Source organism: Acipenser ruthenus, chromosome 13, assembly GCF_902713425.1.
Source record: "Acipenser ruthenus chromosome 13, fAciRut3.2 maternal haplotype, whole genome shotgun sequence".
NCBI lineage: Eukaryota > Metazoa > Chordata > Actinopteri > Acipenseriformes > Acipenseridae > Acipenser > Acipenser ruthenus.
In genome coordinates this window covers 17,908,306-17,929,622 of record NC_081201.1, presented here as the reverse complement: position 1 = coordinate 17,929,622, position 21,317 = coordinate 17,908,306, and the positions used below count along the sequence as shown (strand labels likewise).

The window sequence follows — 21,317 nt, the reverse complement described above, 5'->3', positions numbered from 1 at the left end:
CCACCTATGACAGAATACAGCCGTGCCATTTGATCCAGTATATCCACACCATACTTCGTTGCATTGTAAAATGCAACAGTCTCTGCCCTTCGTTTAGCATCAGTCCCGATGGTCACTGATCTGTGGAGAGCTTAGAATATGCACATTTTTAAAAATGTTTTGCACCGTCACACTTAGGGTGGCACAGTCGTTCTGCCTGAGAAATGTAGTTTAAATAATAATAATATGATGGGTAGAATGACTTTCATCAGTGTTTCAAGCACTCTGCAGGATTATAATATGTTATTTCACAATGACTTTGATTTTATTACAAAGCCCAGACTAAATTGTTGGCTATATTGTATTGATTTCAATATGCTGTAAACTGCGGGTCTGGCGGTTGAAGAAGCAAGTGCTTATAACTTATTCATTTTTACGATTCTGCAGCTGAAACACCGTATGGGTATTTAATTCAAATATTTAATAACACTTAAGAACGGACATGCACGAGATTCACATTCGTGGAGATATTTAAATTTGAATTCAAAAGCCGTTCAAAAAGCGGCTATGGCGGTGTTAGTGTTAAACAAATTGCTTTTTATAAAATGACCATGTATACATCTATAAATGAATGTATAAAAACAGCGAAGCAATGTGAAAAAATAATACCATCAGCGGTACGATAATGGCCTGTTTTGATTTGTGGGCGAGCAATAATTGCATTATTACAGAAATGTTATGCAGTCTAATTACATCGTGTAACACATTTTTTTTTTTTGGTTCCTGGGTAGTAAGTGTTATTTCTTAATTGCTTATGCCTCAAAAGTATAGAAAATGGCTATTATTCCCCACAAACTTTGCTTTTGTGACCAGGACAGTGATATTTTGAAATTTACCTATTTCCAATGAGAAAACGGGCGAATTTGTGTCTTTTCGTTCACATAGTCAGAAAAAAACAACATATGAATCCAAATTAACATGTATTTATACTAAAGTAATACAAAAATGACTACAAAAGATTTAGAAGCGAGTAGGTTTTCGAGATTTACGATTATACTGTAAATCACTTTCACGAATCAGCCCCCAAATGTAGTCTCCCATCATGTTCTCGTTATACTGTCCTTCATTGACAGCTCATCCAGGAGCCTCAAAGCCGTGCTGCTCCATAATGGTAACAAGTACCCGTCTCTTCCCCTGGCTCACTCGGTGCACCTCAAACAGGATTACAACAGCATCAAGACCTTGCTGGACGCCTTGAAGTATGAGGAGTACGGCTGGGACCCCCGGAAGGTGCTGATGCCACCACTGCACATCAAATTGGGCCTTATGAAACAATTTGTCAGAGCTCTAGATAAGGAGTCGGCAGCCTTCAAGTACCTTCAAGACTTCTTCCCTAAGCTGTCTGAGGCAAAGGTCAAAGCCGGTGTCTTCGTCGGACCACAGATAAAGAAGATCCTGGAGTGCAATGAATTCCCCAAGAAGCTCACTAGTAAGGGGAAAGCAGCTTGGAACAGCATTGCCGCAGTGGTTCGGGGCTTCCTGGGCAATCACAAGGCCGAAAATTATGTGGAGCTGGTTGAGACTCTGGTGAAGAACTACGGCACAATGGGCTGTAGGATGTCCCTCAAAGTCCATATCCTTGATGCTCATCTTGATAAATTCAAGGAGAACATGGGAGCGTACTCGGAGGAGCAAGGCGAGCGTTTCCACCAGGATATACTGGACTTTGAACGCCGCTACCAAGGACAGTATAACGAGAACATGATGGGAGACTACATTTGGGGGCTGATTCGTGAAAGTGATTTACAGTATAATCGTAAATCTCAAAAAACTACTCACTTCTAAATCTTTTGTAGTCATTTTTGTATTACTTTAGTATAAATACATGTTAATTTGGATTCATATGTTGTTTTTTTTCTGACTTTATGTGAACGAAAAGACACAAATTCGCCCGTTTTCTCATTGGAAATAGGTAAATTTCAAAATATCACTGTCCTGGTCACAAAAGCAAAGTTTGTGGGGAATAATAGCCATTTTCTATACTTTTGAGGCATAAGCAATTAGGAAATAACACTTACTACCCAGGAACAAAAATTGTGTTACATAGTGTTATGTGCTAAAATTAAAATCGCTAATCTATCCTATTGGTTGTATATAAGAGACAATAACTAACTAGTTCTGTTCACATCAAACTGACTTTATTCTAAGTACACCAACTCAAAGAAAGAGACTTGTGACATTTGCAGGATCAATATTCAGTTTAAAAAAAAATAAATAAATAAAAGTAATTTACTAAGAGCGATACTTTGTACTTGTCAGACTGTGGCAGCAGTAGGAAAAAAAAGACAAAATGTAAGCAATCTTCTCTCTCAAATAAAAAAATAATGAATTAAATAAATAAATAAAACATCGAATCTTGGTCCCAGAACAGCAGTAAAACCGGCACCTCCCTCGGTAGGATGCAAACTACAAAAACACACTGTAAAACACGCCACCCACATCTCTTTGGTTTTGCATGAAAATGTTTGGCTTCCGTGTCTTCTGCAATTATAGCAGCACAGTTAAGATTGCAGAGGAATCCACCGCCCGCCCCAACACCAGTCCACAGCCCCTTCCGGCATACCGGCACTTTCTTCAAACACTGCAAAAGTGTAGATCAGAAATACTTACTATAGTACGTTATGCGTACTTTGGTACAGTATGTTATGTCGATAGTGTTTTAATAAGAGTAGCAAAATTAATTGTAAACCTTACCTGGACAGGTTTTAGGTTCTTGTTCAGAAGAACCAGCATGTTCACATTGTCTGCATGCAGTCGTGATCATAGTTTGCTTACCAACAGCAGAAAGGGTGCGCTGTGATGACTCAAAGAAATCTTCACGCTAATTTTGCCATCACCAGATAAGAATCCTCATGCATTTTCCACCACTCAAGTGGGTCACAATCAATGTGGATTGCAGGCTGCTGGTCGTACCTGTTCACTGAGCTGATCGTCATCCTCTTGGTATCGAGCCCCGAGCAAAAAAGACTCCGCAGTCATCGTTTGGCTTTCTTTGAGTTTTGAAACTGTAGATGAGATTCACTTTGTGTTGCTGTGTTACCCACGTTAGACTCAGGCATTTGACTAAGCGCGGCGCACTCGCCAGTGTTGGCCAATTTCAGGTTGCTTCTCTTTTGTTTCCCGCTAGAGCTCTTCTAAACTGTGTTTAACTGCACAACGGTCTTGTAGATTTACAAATCTAAAGTCGCTTGTGTCACGGGTCTAAAGCAGCACTGATGAAAGATGGATGAGTAGCAGTTTCAACTTCATTAGGACGGAGATCTTCAAGTGACAGGCGCACAGCAACTAAAAATGATTTCACTGCGTTTGTGCTGTCATCGGTTGGTTGCAAATGGACATCAATGAGGTACATGACGATAGACCATCGATGCTGTAATTGCTGCTTCACTGCAAATCGCTACAGTAGCTATCTGTAGAGACTTCAAAGCATGGGTGATTTCTTCCTGTAAATGCCAGCATTCATCCCACAGCTCTAAAACACGGGCATCATTTAGTGTAGTAACAGTTCAGTATGATAAAACAGCACTTATTGCCCACCACTGCTCTACCAGGCTTGCAGACATGGCCTACACAGTTCCACCTTGTTTTGCGCTGTTGGATGAGCTTGTGTTGTGGAAGGCCCATCTGTTGCTTGTCCTGTAGAGCGTTTGTGAAATCGGCACTGTGGTGCAAATGTAAGACTAACTTGCTGCATGCTCCAATAACTGGATTGAAGTTTGTAACTGCTTTAAATCCATCATTGACTGCAAGCTGCAATGTGTGTGCAAAGCAACTCAATTAATGTTGGCGTTCACAGTATTAGCTACATTGTCATGCACACAAGCACAGACTTTTGGTGTATCAACAACCCATTCAGAAACGACTGACATTAATTTGTTTTTCAAATTCTGTGCCATGTGTTGCTCCTCCATATGCTGAGTGACAAGAACATGGGATTGGGAACACGTAAATGGCTTGGGCTGTTTTCCCCATGAATGATGCAGCGCAGTCCGTGTAGATCTTCTCTGTTCGCGCAGTAATTATTTGTCGACACGGTATTCTGTAATCAATAAAAGACATGAACTTGCTGAAACCGGTTCCTCCACAATTGAAATTGGTTGCATGTCAGTTGCGATGATCTCAATAATCAACCGTGTTATGTTTTCAGCTTGAGTTTTTATCGCATTTCCTGCACTAATAGCATCCATTGCATTGTTGTTTGTCTAGATCCATCACCAGTAGCAGGCATTGTATGTACAGGATGCTTCTTTATTTTCATGTGCTTTAACATTGTTCTTGTACTGCCACTGCAGAGCACAGTCTACTTTTTGGTCTCCGTTTTTATCACAATATGCCCAGACAGGGCTTTGCTTATTTCAAGCTCCCAAAGATGACATTGCTAGTCATATGAGTGAGCAAAAGCATGCTGGCCATTGGAAGGTGAATATCCAGTGATGATGAGACAAAGGTAGGAAGTAAACAACGAAAAAAAACTGAGGAGCCATCATTTGCAGACACCCTCTTGTTAATATTTGACCTGCACATTTTTGGCAAAGTTTAAACGATTAAGCAAAATTAAAAACGTTTGACACTTTACTAATGTTTAAACTGTAATTGATGAACACCCCTAGTCACACGAGACTGAGGGAAGCCTGCTTGATAGAATGCACTTACTGCCCTCATAATGGTGATGCAAAGCTGTCACCAAAACGACATCAAGATGCTGTGGATGAGATTGCACGCAATCACAACCGAAGCAGCCTGTTGGTCCTGCGCAGCGGCGCTGCTGTAGGCCAACAAAAGAAAAACACAATGAGAAAATAAATATTTATCTCCTACAAAATATAGTAATAACAATTACTTTATTATACAAACCGTCTCGTAATTTTGTCCGCAGCCAAAACGAGAATAAAATAACTCTGGAGCGATTGCAGCCTGGGGGAAGAGCACAAAGTCAGCCGACTTATGTGGCTTGATCCCTGGGAAGGTGCAACTCAAGCCACTGGCTTCACGCGGGGCACAAAGCTGCTGTGCAACGTAACAAACGAGGCTGTAGTGCACAATACACACATAATTAATAAAAAAAAAAACAATTACAGCATAAATTATCACATAAATTATGTAACACAATAATTAGCAAAAATGATAGTCATCAGCAACAAGTACTTCTCTGACCCCATACTATATGTGTAAAACACTATAAAACATAACTAACTTATTTTTTCCTCTCTCATTCAGCGGCCTTGAGCCAAGCGAACGGCCTGCCGGCCAAGTTTGTGATCCACTGTAACATCCCCCAGTGGGGCTCCGACAAGTGTGAGGAGCAGCTTGAGAAGACAGTCAAAAACTGCCTGTCAGCCGCCGAAGACAAGAAGCTCAAATCTGTCGCCTTCCCGTCCTTCCCCAGTGGCAGGTAAGCTGGTTCAGGACGTACGGAAACACTCAGGTCTTGCAGTGGCGCCATGTTCCTTGTTTTAGGGGATCGAAGACCTTTCCAACAGTTATTTTTTAAATTCACTTACAGCAGGTTCTAAAGTTTGTCTAATGTTGCCGTGCATATTTGAGGATTTACTACCTCTGTAGTATTGGGGCTGTTGCAGGACTGAACTTCAACAGGATTTAACACTAGAAGGACCAGAGATATACTCATACCTAGAAGCCCCGCCGCAGTCTTTCTGACGGCTGTATTCAAAACACTGTAAATCGTATAACGAAAGGAGATTTCCATTACACGAGAGTAGATGTTAAAACTTCATGCTGATTTGAACCCGGCTCTCGCCAAGATAAGCACCAACTAAGACGTAGCTTTACAGTAAACTAATGTGATCCATCTGTGTGTCTATCCATTTGCATTTCCTTCCATATGAGGATGTAGATATCCTTCTGTCTGGTGTTGATGGCTCCAGGAATCAGTTTATTTTACAAATCAAAACAAGAAAATGTAAATAAATAAACATCTGAACAGACATCGGTTTACAACCTATTTATAAAACTGAAATAGCAATACATTTTTAACTTTCAAACAGCAATCGGTTTATTATCAGATGAGCAAAAGCAACTGAACAACGTAGATAAATAAACATTTTACAGAAGCGCACAGCACAAGAAGTTTATTTATCTACGTTGTAATAATTTATTTTTCTTTTTATTTGACAAAAGGGTATTCCTTTACCTTGAGTCTAAGGCTGTTCACAATCACACAGATAATGCGCTTCTACATGTCGCCTTTCTGCACAAGGAACAGCTGTCCGAAGTTTCATTTTTATTGCACTTGCCAACCTGCGGCCTCTCAGTGGGGTTGCCAGCTTCAGCTGTGGTTACACGTTTGGCAGTCTCCCTCTGTTCCAAATGCTTCTTGTGAAGTTGCTGTGCTAACTGTAAAATATATTCTCTCCCTGGTAAATTCTTCTCTGTGCATTCTTTACCCAGGAGTAGATGGCTGCTAGGTCCAATACATTGTAAAACACCTGAACACCATCGGGAGCCAGCTTTCACGGAATACTTCCATGTCATCTGATCCAAAACATCAACTCCATATTTTGTTGTGTTGTAAAACTCCAGTCTCCTGGTATTTATTTTCACTAGTCCCGATGCCAATTGACTGACCAAAGCAGCACAGCTGGCAAGCAGGCGCAAGCCTTCAAAAGGCTGATTGAAAAACAAGACTGTCAGTCATTCACTCAGGCAAAGAGTAGAGACTAATCTAATTACAGCTAAACACATTGCAGACTGGTAAATAAAAATAATAAAAGTAGAATACCGTTCTGTATAATCACAATACAATTGTTTTATGTGTGGCTGTCGGTGTGACTGCTCCCGGGGCTTTTTTCAGGTATAATGTAATATATCTCCTTTATTTCTGCACTCGCACGTTTCATGCTTTGTGAGAATATTTAATACATACGGACAAAGGTACACAAACGCACAGTCCCATATGTGTTACATGACTGAAGAAAATTACATTTTAAAACCAGAAACCGCCAAAATGACTGCTGCAGGGCTTCTAGTGTTAAAGGAGGCATTATCAACACTTTTAACCCAAGTAGGCTTAAACTTGGTACAGGCCTCTGGCCTCTGATTGATCTGGCAGATCTGGAGATTGCAGCCATTTGCCCAACCAGAGTTTGATGAATCTTTGCACTGGACTTTTCACGGTACTGATTGTCTGACCCATTGAAGGCTGTACTTGGACCTATAACTAATCAGAGATGGGGCTGACTTTCTTTGAGGTAGAGAAGGGCACAAGCTCTACATTATATCTTTCAAACACCCTGTACTGTAGTTTGGTCTTGTATTCAGTCCAGTCATCCAATATTCTTCAGTTTTCAACTATGAAAATCTCCAGATACATGAGCCTGCTTACTGTGTCAGATCAGGCCACATTGTCATTAAAGTCACTCTTCTCTCCTTTTCTTCCTCCAGAAACGGTTTTCCTAAGCAGACTGCAGCCCAGCTGATTCTGAAGGCCATCTCCAATCACTTTGTCTCGTCAACATCTTCCTCCCTGAAAAACATCTTCTTTGTTTTATTTGACAGCGAGAGCATTGGAATCTACGTTCAGGAAATGGCAAAACTCGATGCCAAGTAAATGAGAGGAAAAAATCAAGATTCATTTGTGTATTTTGTTCTGAAGTTAAGTAAGAATCGACAGGATTTTAAACTGCTGATAAGTTTGGACAGGAGGATGTATTTTAAGTAGAAGAGATGAGTGTGGCTTAAAAAAAAAAGAAAAAAAGATTGAATTTGGTAGATTTTGTGACAAACGGTATGTTTGATGTGCGATACAGTACTGTATGCTTTTTAATTACTCTACACTTGTTTTATAGTCTCTGTCGAGAAGAGAGAGTGGGAGTTACACAATTTGAATATAACATGGAACACTGTCATTTTTGGCCTTAGTTTGTAATTAGAAACCGAAAAATACTCCTGTAAGTTTTACCCTAAGATGATGACCCACAGCCCTGTTCATTTTATGTAACACTTGAGTTTTGTTTTTTGAAATTTGCTCTTGCATTCCGTGTACAAAGACACATTAAGAGAAGACTGTATCTGTTTTTCCCCTGAATATTCTTGGTAGTTTCTGATACCGTTAGTTTACTAAAAAAAAAGTTGTGTGTTGACCGACTGCTTGGAATAAAACCAGATGTTTGACACCTCAGGCACGTCTGTTACTTTCTGTACCAAGTGAATGGGCAGGAACTTCACTGGCTCTCTGAAAATACATGTATATTTAAACAATTACAACCTTTTCATTTACACTTACTCCTAGAAGATCTTTTACTACATTGTTATTTCTATACTGTTGGCATCCCCCTCCTTGCCTGACCTACTAAATGCTCTTCCAGTTTGTTCCTAGTCTCTGATGAAGAAACATGCAATCCAAACCCCTCATGCATTCTGTGGCAGATCTCTTTAAAGGCTGTGCCTCCATCCCCCTTCCATGCTACAGTGTGTAGGAGTCTCTTTATTCAGACCCAAGTCTTACTAATAAAGGAAGGGAACTGCATCTACATCTTGTTCAGATATAGTCTCAGCTGCCAGTCTTCCTTTGCCTGCACTTGCTGAAACTTCATAAATTCATAAAAGGAAAAAAAAACAAAAAACAACAACACTGAGCCAGGTTGAAAGAGGCTGAACTGCTTTAACATTTGTTGTTTGTTCCAGAAAAATCTCAAAAAGAAAACCAATATCCAAAGTCAATTTACATTATATATTTATTATACTATAAAAAGTACATTTTGTTTTTCCATTCATTAATATGTACATTATTTTCATTGTTGGTTTTCTGTCTTTCCAGAATTCATTACTGTATTGAACATCCAATAGAATTTAAATGAGAAATATCCACTGCCTTATTACACCTCAAACGTGTGTATATATTACATTTCAAGTGATGCACATACAATTTACAAAAAAGGTACAAACCAATGACAAAATGTTGAGAATGCAGCTTGGTACCCATACTCACTTACACAAATGATTCCAATTTTCAAATTATATACGGCAGTGGGTAAGCTTGTCCAGTTCTGGGTGGCGTAAACCATGTGATTTGCAATATGTGTTCTTCATAAACCAGGAACTGTAAACTCGCTCCACAAAAACATATACCGATATGTTTGCTTTAAGAATAGAAACAGAATAAAGCATCATCTTGCAGGTTTCCAAACAAAACTCCTCAAATTAATTTTGGGAGAACAGGCAGGCATTGAAACAACAACCGCGAGTACAAGGGGGGGGGGTATACATTTATATCAACATTTTAACATTCTTTTCAAGACACTAATACATGAAGGTGTTCTACTGAAATCACTTCTCATGTTTTCTAATTACTAACAGAAAGGAAGAGCCACAATCAAAGGCTTGGAGCCATTATATAAAATAATAAGAAACATGTACCAGAAACTGCACTGAGCTACAGATGAACAAATAGTCTATAACAGCACTGACTGGAGCCAGTTCACACTCACACGCACACAGGGAGGACTGCGATTGCTCGTCAGCAGGCATGAAGTCATGAAGGAATGTTCTTAGCATCACCAGAAACGAGTGGAATTAAAATAAACGAGTACATGAAGTTCATTGCACTGCGTTTTTACTGGTTTGTGCAAAAAGATCTCAGACGATAATCAAAATGATGGTAATCTGTGATGAATATAGTGTCAGGTGTGCATTTTGGTTTCTTTTAATGATGAATAGGATCCTTTTGCATACTAGGTCTGTTTACATATGTATGGATTTTATTATTTACAGTAAATGGCCACAATTTACCTAGAATGCGAAGTAATGTACTCTCTGTGACTCACTGGACATGCTCACTTTTACATCAGTTGTGTAACAGGAATACTGTACTGTATTAAAGAAACAATAACAAAAAAAGACAAGCTGGAAAAAACAGTTCTCCTTAACTAATCAGAATATATCAATACTGAAACCACATTATAAGCTGACTAGATTCTGAAAACATTACTTCCCTGCCAAGAATCACCACTGTCAGATGTTTAGAATTATATATTATCGTTTTTAAACAATTTGACCCCCCCCCCAAAAAAAATACATAAAAATTATGACATGGGGTTCTGTACATACCATGTAATTATCTGAAATACCAAACAGACTAAAGTTTCCTATACAGAAATCAGTTGAAATATTTGAATATACATTTTGTTTGAATTGAAAGGTAAGCCCCTTAAAGATAACCGACACATCTTTACAAGAACATAAATAGTATAGCTGTGGCCAAAAGTTTAGCATCATCCTATAGAACTAACTAATTTTGCTTCATAAAATTGAATGAAACCTGCTGAATGTTACGTTAACATTGAATTACATACCGCTTTGTAGTTTTCCAAAACTACAAAGCGGTATGTCACAAATGTGGCAAATGTCACATTTCCAAATCTAACATGAAATACTGTAATACTATTATGACTTTCGCGATTTCATTTTGTAGTTTTTGATTGCATGATGTTACATAAATGATCTAAATTATGTTCATACATTTATTTATTTGAATTGTCTCAATCCTAAAATTCTAGATTATGCAAAACTTTTGGGCATCGCTGCAGGTTCATTTCAGCTACGAGACTCCTTTGATTCACATGCAAACCTAGCCCTTTTAATTGCCAAGAGCTTTGACACAAATTAATAAGTTCATTTTTACAGGATCATTACACTTGACCTGGCTAGTTGAATTGTTAAGACTTCATTGCCAATGTTATTCAATTGTTTCCTCCTGGGTGTACGGGACTTGGGTTTCAAATGAACTGACATTGACAAATTAACTGATGTTGCTGAAGGGCTCTGCTCTATTTAAAGCTCACAGAATGTATGTTGCTGAAGGACTCTGCTCTATTTGAAGCCGACAGACTGCATGTTGTGAAGGACTGCTCTATTTGAAGCTGATAGACTGCATGTTGTGAAGGACTGCTCTATTTGAAGCTGACAGACTGCATGCTGTGAAGGACTCTGCTCTATTTGACCTCGGAGTTGGGATCCCGCGGGGTGGAGAGCAGGGGGACAGGGGAGGTGGCTTCGATTAGTGCGGGGTTCAGGATGATGGGCAGAGACATGGGGGGGTGCCCCACCTGCAGGGGGGAGGCCAGGGGCTGCAGGATCAGGGGGGACTGGCTCATAGCTGGAGACACTTCCACAGGACTCCTCTTCATTGGGGTAGAGACGGGAGGAGGAGGAGGAGGAACACTGGGCTGCACCATGGACTGTGCTTTATCAGTCTCTGAAAGGGGGCGAAAAGAAAGTGAGAATATATGTAGAAAAAATATTAACTAAAACAACAATCACCTAACAAAAATCTCAAACACGTGCTGAATTTCTTATGAGTTGTGTAAATATTCAGAGAATCTTCTTTAATAACAAACGGAGCAAACTACTCTTTGGCATAGATTTAAAACAGTTTGAAGTGCTGTCCTCCTCAGGATTTTAACAAGGATTCTTCATAAAAAAAGACGGGAAATCAAAGGAAAATTTATCATGTATCCCAAAAAAGGGTTCCCTTTCAAATACAAAATGTAATCATTACCTAATGGGTGTTTACCTCCTAAAGACCCCAAAACCTGAATAGATATACCAAAGCTGCGTGCTAGTGCCTGTGACGCAGTCATGCCCACCTCCCACCCCCTCATGAGATGGGGTACTACTCAGGTAGGCGGGTCAAACAAGTTCTTCAAATGGTAGCTGTCTCTATCCTCTCGAATGAAAGATCTTTGTGATTAATTTCGTACTTTGCCCAGGGAATTTGTGAATTGCCCAGTTTCGGGGTTTGCCCGTAACACATGCATTCAGATGGTTTGGGTTTGCTAGAAGCTATATATAGTTGGTCATCCCTGTATACTGCTTCTTGCGGTAACGTGAACCATGTACCTGTAGGTCACCGACCCGCTCCATTCTCGACCAGGTACCCCGACCGAACAGGGATCAAGGTTACCGTACCATACTAACCCGGTGCAAGTCACTGAACCGGTACTGAACCAACCCTGCACCATCCCGGTACCGCCCAGTTCCATCCTGGTACCGTACCGACTCCAGTACTCTTGGCCTGCCCCGTTACAGTTCTTACAGTACTGTACACTACATATGCCTTGTTACATTACTGTACAGCATGGTTGCTGCATGAGCATGAGCCTGCGCTAGGACTCTGTGTAGAATGGCAGGGGGGGCACAGAGGGTGTGTAACCCTCCTTGGAGTTTTTACAGTACTGTACACTACTGTACCGACCCGGTGCTACAGGCACCAGACCAGTACCAATCTGACCACGTACCATTGCAGTACCAACTGGGTTCCTATCTGCTACCGACCGGTGTTACATCCCAGTCTGGTACCAAGCAGGCCTTGTTGACAGTCCTATTGCTGTCTTTAGCAGTTGAGGCAGCAACTGTACAGTTTTACTGTACAGTGCTTGCTATTTGCATAATGCCTGGGTTTATCCCTGTGACACATGCAAAGACAGCCTGCCTGTGGACAAGTAGAGCTCTTCCTGCCGAAGCAGAAGCACGCAAAGGAGGCACTGGTAAACCACATTTCTCCAGAGCGCTCTGCGTCCTTCACTGCTGCACAGCGCTCTCCCACATCACCCTCTCATAGAAAGGTGGCTGCGTCCTCAGCCCATGGCTCTGTGCCAAGGGAGAACCACGCACCCGGGAATGGAGAAGCTCCGGGCACCAAGGAAATGTCCTTCCAGAGTTGCTGCGTGAACATTCGGCACCTCTTGTCCCGCCTGTCCCCTTGGGGTTCCAGGGGGCAACGAGTGCAGATTGGCAGCAGGAGATCACACTCTCCATCGCCGCCTCTGAGGACGGGGGCGAATAGGAGCTGGCGTTCCCATCTGAGGACATCGAGTCAGATAGCACATCCCCTGCGGTTAAGCTCTCCCTGTAACAGACTGCATATTGCTGATGGACTCTGCTCTATTTGAAGCGGACAGATGCATGTTGTTGAAGGACTACTCTATTTGAAGCTGATGGACTGCATGAACCAACAACTCTGGTTGGGCAGTGTCACCACAAGGGAGGCCGTCACCAGGGACGTTTCCAGCCTGGGCTGGGGCGCTGTGTAGAATGGCATAGGGGCACAGGGGGTGTGTGACACATAAATGTTTTGGAACTGCAGGCAGTTTAACTAGCATTTGTTGCAAAAGGTTCGAGGGAGGCATGTGCTTTTGCATGTGCTGCCCAGGGTGAAGAAAACAAACAAACTGGGCAGCGGACCTACTCTCAAGGAGGGTCCCAGCGCCTCAGAGTGGAGGTGAACTCCTAGGTGGTAGCTTCACTTGGGAGAGGTTCGGCAGAGCACAGATATATCTCTTGCCTCCCAGAAATTAATCCATTGTCTCATAACAGACTATGAGCGAGCCAACTTGCCCCCTCCAAAAAGGTTCACTGCCCATTCCACCAGGGGCATGGCAACTTCGTGGGCTTTACTCCAGGGTCACAGACATTTGCAATGCAGCAGTGTGGGCTACTCCCCATATCTTTACAAGGTTCTATAGACTGAATATCATGGATCCACAAAACCCTGGCTTTGGAACTAGAGTATTGTTACAACATAACATAGAGGTGAGTTTCTCCCTCAATTCTTTAGCCCTAGCTACTGGTTACTGGGATTCCTAATGGTAAGGCACAAGGTAGCCTTCGGCTCAGCCTTGTAGCATTCCTGTCGTTCGGCAATATTGCCCTTGCGACGGCTTTGGTACACGCACCCTTTAGGTAATGATTACATTTCATACTTGAAAGGGGATGTTACATTTTTATCATAGAAAAACATAACGTGTCCATGATTGCAGCAGGCTTGAAGGAAAAATGATGCTGGTATCTGTGCGTGCAATCTTCTTATGCCCTTGGGGGCAGGCATGACTGCGTCACAGGCACTAGCACGCAGCTTTGGTATATCTATTCAGGTTTTCGGGTCTTTAGGAGGTAAACACCAATTAGGTAATGGTTATATTTCTATTTCAGGGAACCAGGGTTGCCTTGCAATGGGTGCATACCGAAACAATGTTGAATAGCAACACCACTAAAAATCCTTCCTAATCTAAAGGCTATTGACTTGCAGCACTGGCTCAAGATTGTCTCAGCTAACTCACCGACTCCAGCTGGTGAGCTCACCAACGCAAAAGATGGTGGCATCCACAACAAGCGTACGACTGTAAATAACTAGGTTTTCTTCTGTATATAAATGTCTAGTAAAGCTACAGGTGTGAGCTCTTACCGTTGGCACTGGGCTGGATGGGCTCCTCAGGCTTGGCTGGCAATGCAGGGGCACTGTATGGGGGCTGCGAGGGCTCTGCTGGCACTGCAGGCTCTGAAAACAACAGCCAAGAAACTAATGAGTATCGAAGTTTCAACCTGTGCCAAGGATTTGAAATTCATCATGACACTGAAACATGTTAACAATTGTACAGATGTTCACTCTTCGTTTCAGTTCAAATGGTCTGATTATGCACATTCAGTGGCCCTTCATTGCTGCACTCTTACTATACATCTATATGGTGTTGGTACTGCTTTGCTTTATGTCTACATTAAAAATCAGATTTGAAATGAAAGGAAAAACTATGATGAATGCTAAGTGATTACACTTACTAGCAATTATATTCACTGAGCTTCCAAAAGATCCTGAACGTATTATCATAACCCTGGTTCCCTGAAATAGAAATGTAACCATCACCATACGGGTATTTACCTCCTAAAGACTCAGAAACCTGAAGATATATCAACGCTGCTCGCACAGCCTGTGACGCAGTCATGGCCCGCCCCCAAGGGCATAAAAGTACTGCGCTCAAAGACTTCTGTGTCATTTTTCCTTCAAGCCTGCAGCAATCATGGACAAAGCGACCTTAAAGGTTAATGGTTACATTTCTATTTCAGGGAACCAGGGTTATGATAATAACCTAAAGTTCCCTTTCAAGTACAAAATGTAACCATTACCGTATGGGTGAGAGTACCAAAGCCGTTGCAAGGGCAGTATTGCAGAATGACTGGAATGCTACAAGGCTAAGCTGAGAGGCTGGCTTGTGCATTACCATATGGAACACCAGTAACAAGTAGCTAGGGCTAAAATATTGAGGGAGAAACTCACCTCTATGCCGGTGTTGTAAGGGTCGACTGGTACACCTCCTTTACACTCTACTTCTAAAGCCAGGGTTTTGAGGATCCATGACATACAGTCTGTAGAACCTAGTAAAAGTATGAGGAGTAGCCCACACCGCTGCATTGCAAATGTATTTGACAGATGCACCCTGGCATAAAGCCCACAAAGTTGCCATGCCCCTGGTAGAATGGGCAGTGAGCTATTTTGGAGGAGGCAAGTTGGCCAGCTCATAGGCAGTCCTGACTGTGTCTGCTATCCATTTGGACAGCCGCTGCTTGGACAGAGCTTGACCATGGGACTTCCAAAGTTCCAAAGCAGAAAAAACATTGTTCAGACCCACCAACTTTTCATCCTGTCAACGTAGTACGCCAGGGCCTGCACTGGGCAGAGCGTATGGAGCTGTCGCTCCCTGTTAGATTGGAAAGGAGGTGAATGGAAAGCCTCCAAATCCACAGACTGGTTGACACGAAATGCAGAGATTGTCTCCAGCAAAAAGGCAGGATTGGTATGGAGCGTAACCTTTGTCCTGGGCTCTGTAAAAATGAAGCAGGCTTTTGGAATAGAGAATGCCTGCATCTCACTCACCTGCTGTGCGGAGGTAATAGTATGCAAGAAAGCCACTTTGAGCGATAAATATTTCAGCTCAGCTGAATGCGAGGGCCCAAATGGAGGCTTCATGAGTGCATTAAGTACCACATCTAACCTCCAGCGAAGAACAAACTTCCTTCATAGGTGAGCGAAGCCAGCGAGCCCCTTTCAAAAAATTGCCCCGCCAGGAAGCGGAACTCCTGGGGATACTGAGTAGATTTTGACATGGCAAGCCGAAGGGCTGCCAGATAGACCATTAAACTTAGTGGGGTCAAACCCACAAAGCAGGCACCACGACTGAAACACGCCCTACTTGTACTCGTACTGGGAATTCGTGGACACTACTCTGGCATTTTCTAGGGTGTCAATAACCCTATTGGACAGACCCAGATGGCTGAAATGCAGCTGTTCAGGAGCCGGACCAGACAAAGGCTGCAGGCTCGATGGGTCGGGATGCCATAAAGTTCCCAGTGTTTCTGACTGAGCAGGTTGCGGCGCTTTGGCAGTCTCCACGGCTGTCGACTCAGGAGCTGTATCATGGTTGAAAACTCCTGGCCTAATAAGGGGTTACTAGGAACACCTTGGCCCAGTCCTGCCTGATTTGCTCCAGACAGCGGGAGCAGGGCGAGCGGTGGGAAGGAATATAACAGTTGGCCACTGGTGTGCCAAGGCATCTACTGCCAGCGGATCCCCTGCCTCCTATTATGGAGAACCTGAGGGGACTGTGGTTTGATTCCTGGGAGGCAAAGAGATCCATCACTGCTCTCCCGAACCTCTCCCAAATGAGGCTCACTACCTCGGGGTGAAGCCCCCACTCTGAGGCACTGGAAACTCTCCTTGAGAGGAGGTCCACCACCCAGTTTGTCACCCCGGGCAAATGTATTGCTCGGCAGTGAGAGGAGGTTTTCGTGTGCCCAGAGCAAAAGCTGGCAGGCCATGCGATGGACTGGGCGACTTTTATTATTATTATTATTGTTTATTTCTTAGCAGACGCCCTTATCCAGGGCGACTTGAGGCCGTCCTGGTGGTTGATGTAAGCCACCAATGTTGTGTTGTCTGTACGGACAAGCACATGTCTCCCTCGAACCTCTTGCAAAAAATTCTGCAAGGCCAGGTAAACTACAGCACCAAATAGTGGAAATAGTAGTGTTTGAGGTCCACCGTGAACCAGTCGCCTGGCCTGATTGATTGCAACAGCTGTTGTATCATCAACATTTTGAACCTCCTCCAACTCAGATAAAGGTCTGAGGTCAAGTAATGGTATGAGGCCACCATTGCGCTTGGGCACTAGGAAGAACCTGGAGTAGAACCCTTCCTCCAACTGGAAGGTGTCTATCATGCGAATAGCCTGTTTCTACAGCTGAGCTACTACCACCTGAGACACCACCGCGGCGTCCTGTGGGTCCATAACTGATGTTACATTCACACCCCGAAAGGGAGGAGGACCATGTTTGAACTGCAGTGAGTAGCCGGTCTGAACGGTAATAAGCACCCAGATGTCCATGGTGCACTGATGGCAATATTCCAGATGGCTCCATGAAAAGGGGCCCTGGGCCAGTGGCAGCAAACTCCTAGGGCTGCTGCTCGGCTTGTGGCTTGGCCTGAGGTTTGTGTCTGCACAGGGCGGTGGAATTTATTAAAGCCCCTGCGATGAGCAGCCACGGGTCGGTTCTGAACACCACCTCTGGCAGCAGGCGAAGTGTCACTGGACAACCAGCTCCTTCGTTAATTACCGCACACGGTGAGAGCGCTGCAGCCTCTCGTCCACCGCGGTCCCAAACGTATGCTTTGGTGTAATAGGGGCATCCAACAGCAGTGCTTTGTCCCAGTCAGGCACGCGTGTCTGGGAAAGCCAGAGCTGCCTACTTGTAGCTATCAGCGCGGCCAAGTTCTTGCCTACACCTGTCCGTTGAGCTTTGACACACAGAGCAGGTTCTTATTAACCAGACGCAGCTCATACAGCTGTTGTGGTAAGTGACTGTCAGAAAGGGACCTTAGCAAATAGGACTGGTAGGCTACCAGAATACTGACACTTCAGTACAAAAAGCGGGCATTCCAGGTTTCCCAGGATGCTTAGAACACATCAGTGTGATCTGGCAACAAATTCAATCCGCTAAAAAGGAGAGGAAGGAGCTCCATGTGACATTCCTGGATTTGGCCAATGTATATGGTTCAGTGCCACATGAACTTCTTTGGGCAGCATTTGATTTTTTCAGTGTACCGATGACAATAACAAATTTAGTGAGTGTCTTTTCAACTTCAGAATTCAGCACTACATGGCAATGCCTAGAAATTGGAATAATGGCAGGATGCACCATTTCTCCTGGCTTTTACCATGGCAATGGAAGTAATTATTAGGGCATCAAAATGGGTAGTGGGAGGAGAGTGCTTGGCTTCTGGAATGCGACTACCACCAATTTGAGCATACATGGATGACATGACAACCATGACTACAACAGTAGTCTACACTAATCGGTTATTGGGCAAATTAACCAATAACACTGAATGGGCACGAATGCAATTCAAGCCCACTGAATCAAGGAGCATCTCTATAATTAAAGGCAAAGTAGTAGATAAAAGGTTCTACATTAATGGTGAGGCAATACCAACAGTGTCTGAGAAGCCAGTGAAAAGTCTTGGGAGATGGTACGACAGGATCTAAATGACACAGTTTGTGTGGGAGACGTTAGACAACAATCAGCGGAAGGGTCAAAGAGCATAGACAGCAGCACTTTACCGGTCTACTGCCGAGGCTGCTGTGGCCACAGACTGTGTACGAGGTTTCTTTGACAACAGTAGAGAAGCTGGAAGCTTTAATTAGTTAATACGTCAGGAAATGGTTGGGAGTTCCACGCTGTCTCAGCAGAGTGGGACTTTATGGTAAAGGAATACTGCAGCTACCAGTCTCCGCTCTAACCAAGGAGTTTAACCCTTTGCGGTCCTATGTCGGACCCTGTCCGACATCATCAAAAAGATGTAAAACACAGGTCTCCAGTCATTTTTTCTCCGGAAAAGGTCGAGAAAACCATTCAGCAGCCGAGTGAGACCGATAGGAGCCGAGAGAAGCCGGGGGGGAATAAAAAAAAAAAAAGGGGGGGGGCGTATCTCATGAATACAGATAGCCCCGGCGCCACAGAGATAACATGGACATAAACAAACAAGATAGCTGCTTCTGCATCCAGCGCTCAAAGAATATCACGGACATTTGCAGAGCTTTTTGAGATGTTATAGTAATAAAATGATGACTTGGATCACATTATTGAGGAATTTGATGATAAAATGAGTGATCAGGAGAGGATTTATCAGTATGCACGACTATGAAGAGGTATGTGAAAAATACAGCGAATAAGGGGTGGGGCAGGGCTGGATATGCAGTACTGAGTGTCCTGTTGATATGCAGTGCCTTTTAAACCTGTTTTACTGTGAAAAAAAAAACTTTTAAAACAGCACGTCTAAAATAAACTGCGCGTGTGAAAATAAATTGGACCTGACACACCTGAGACGCGCTGAATAAATGGACCGCAAAGGATTAAGTGCGCCAAGGTCAGACTGGAAATTACATTAGTAGAGTCACGCGACAAATGCGTAAGGGAGGCAGCACCTGTGTTGAAAACTGGAAGAAAGTGGGCGGCAAAGAAAGTCGTGGAAGATGCAAAGGCTGCCCTTCGGTAATATCATGGGGCAAGTTCAGTATGGAAGAGGGGGTCTTGGTCTCAGTTCAGCTCCTACATGGCACAAGGTAGCCCTAGCTCAATGGAGGAAGCTGGTAGTCAACGAGGTGCAAAAGCAGGAGGAGAGGATGAGGTGCGTAAAGGCTGTTTCCCAGGCCAAGCAGGGAGAATGGGAGAGTGCGGAACAACGCAAGATCGGCTGGCAAGTCCTATGGACAATGGACCAGAGCAGGATCAGTTTCCTCATCAGGTCAACATATGATGTTCTCCCATCACCACAGAACCTAAACCTCTGGGTAGGAGAGGATCCCGCATGTCCTTTATGTTCATCACCTGCAACATTAAGGCACATTTTGACAGGATGTAAGGTGGGTTTTAGCAAGGGATGGTTTACTTGGTGCCATGACCAGGTGCTGCGATGTTTGGCCTTAGCATTGGAAGACAAGCGTAACATGACCAATAAGTTGCCACCAGTTCCATCAAAACATTACACACAAAAGATAACATTCCTCTGCCCAGGAGAGCAACCAAGCCTCACCCAGGACAAGTGGAAGCTGCTAGAGACGGGAAAATGCTGGCAGATGTTGGTCAGCTGCTTATTTTTCCACCTGAGATTGCCACCACTAACCTTCAACCACATATTGTCTTGTGGTCTGGATCAGCATGCCTTGTTAACCTGGTAGAGTTAACAGTGCCATGGGAGGATGTTGTGGATGAGGCGTATGAGAGGAAGAAACTGAGGCATGCTCAACTAGCCGCTGAAGCGAAACAGCGAGGATGGAAAGTCCGGGTTTACCCAGTGGAGGTGTGTTGTTGAGGATTTATGGCACACTCTACAACCCGGTTTCTCAGAGACGTTGGATTCAGCGGCCAAGAGTTGCGTCGCACAGTGAAGAACTTATCTGAAGCAGCAGAGAGGAGCAGCAACTGTGGTTGAGATGGAAAGGTTCTAGTTCAAGCACAATAGAAAGAAAGAAACGCTGATGTACGGGTAAGTAAGCTGGGTTGAGTTGAGTGGAGGACGGAGGGGGGTGACGCTGGGATGCCAGAATCACCATCGAGCCCTCTTGAGGTGTCGTGCGCTAGTCGACGAAACACAGAGGATGAAGGTGCCCACTTGAAGACCCCAGAGATGTACCCTACTTAGTGCAGTCCAGACAATTGTCATGCTGATGCGCTGGGGAGACTGCACTGTGGTTGATACCCGGAGCCAGCATCACAGCCATTGTGTGTGCGGATGCGCTGGGGAGGCATATTAAGCTGATCCCTGGAGCCAGCATTACACTTCAGCCATCAACACCAGGCAGAAGGATATCTACATCATCAGATGGAAGAAAACGCAAAGGGATGGAGAGCAGATGGATCACATTAGTTTACTGTAAAGCTACGTCTTAGTTGGTGCTTATTTTGGCGAGAGCAGAGTTCAAATCAGCATGAAGTTTTAACATCTACTCTCATGTAATGGAAATCTTGTAATTGCCTAGCCGTGCAGTGAACACACTGGCTGAATAGGCATGCTTGAGGATCACCTCTGATGCCCAACACTGCTTGTTGGGGCAGGTAGCATCCTTGGACAGGAGAGCTAAATGAGGCGCCTGTACCAAGGCGGCAATTGAAGCCTCCACCAGCAGAAAATGAGCCAGGCCCTGCTTCTCCGCATTACACACCCTGTATAGGGCATCCATCGACTGGTAAACAGCAGGAGCTGTAGCCAGATGATCCCAGAACTGGATTTCAAAACGAAAATCTAGGTGCACTGGGTGGGACATGAGATGGACTGCCTTGTTTCTCCTTCTGCAGGTCAGGGCACTTGCAAAATTGCAGTGGCCCTCTTGATCAGCAGCAGAAGCTCTGCCAACAGGAAGATCTTGACCGCAGGGGAAGTGCCATCAGACTCCATTGTCCTCAGATAGGAAAGCCAGCTCCTGTTCGCCCACCTC

The 21,317-nt window shown here is 43.8% G+C and overlaps 2 protein-coding genes across 7 annotated transcripts in view; one reads left to right on the top strand and one right to left on the bottom strand.

Annotated features, from left to right (window-relative positions):
• Positions 1-8,176, top strand: part of LOC117418163 (core histone macro-H2A.2) — a 32,819-nt gene extending 24,643 nt beyond the window's left edge. The window contains exons 8-9 of the mRNA XM_034030826.3: positions 5,257-5,431; positions 7,441-8,176. Coding sequence (XP_033886717.1) covers positions 5,257-5,431; positions 7,441-7,606 — 341 coding nt within the window. The 3' untranslated portion in view covers positions 7,607-8,176. The remainder of the gene's footprint in view (positions 1-5,256; positions 5,432-7,440) is intronic.
• Positions 8,177-8,714: 538 nt separating this feature from the next.
• gbf1 (golgi brefeldin A resistant guanine nucleotide exchange factor 1) overlaps positions 8,715-21,317 on the bottom strand; it is a 197,705-nt gene continuing 185,102 nt past the window's right edge. For 3 of the 6 annotated variants that reach the window (XM_059035690.1, XM_059035691.1, XM_059035692.1), the window contains 2 exons: positions 14,240-14,332; positions 8,715-11,251 (listed from right to left, as the gene is read on the bottom strand). In XM_059035690.1, the coding sequence (XP_058891673.1) occupies positions 10,989-11,251; positions 14,240-14,332 (356 nt within the window). In that variant the 3' untranslated portion in view covers positions 8,715-10,988. The remainder of the gene's footprint in view (positions 11,252-14,239; positions 14,333-21,317) is intronic. The other 3 variants (XM_059035693.1, XM_059035694.1, XM_059035695.1) reach the window with 1 other exon arrangement.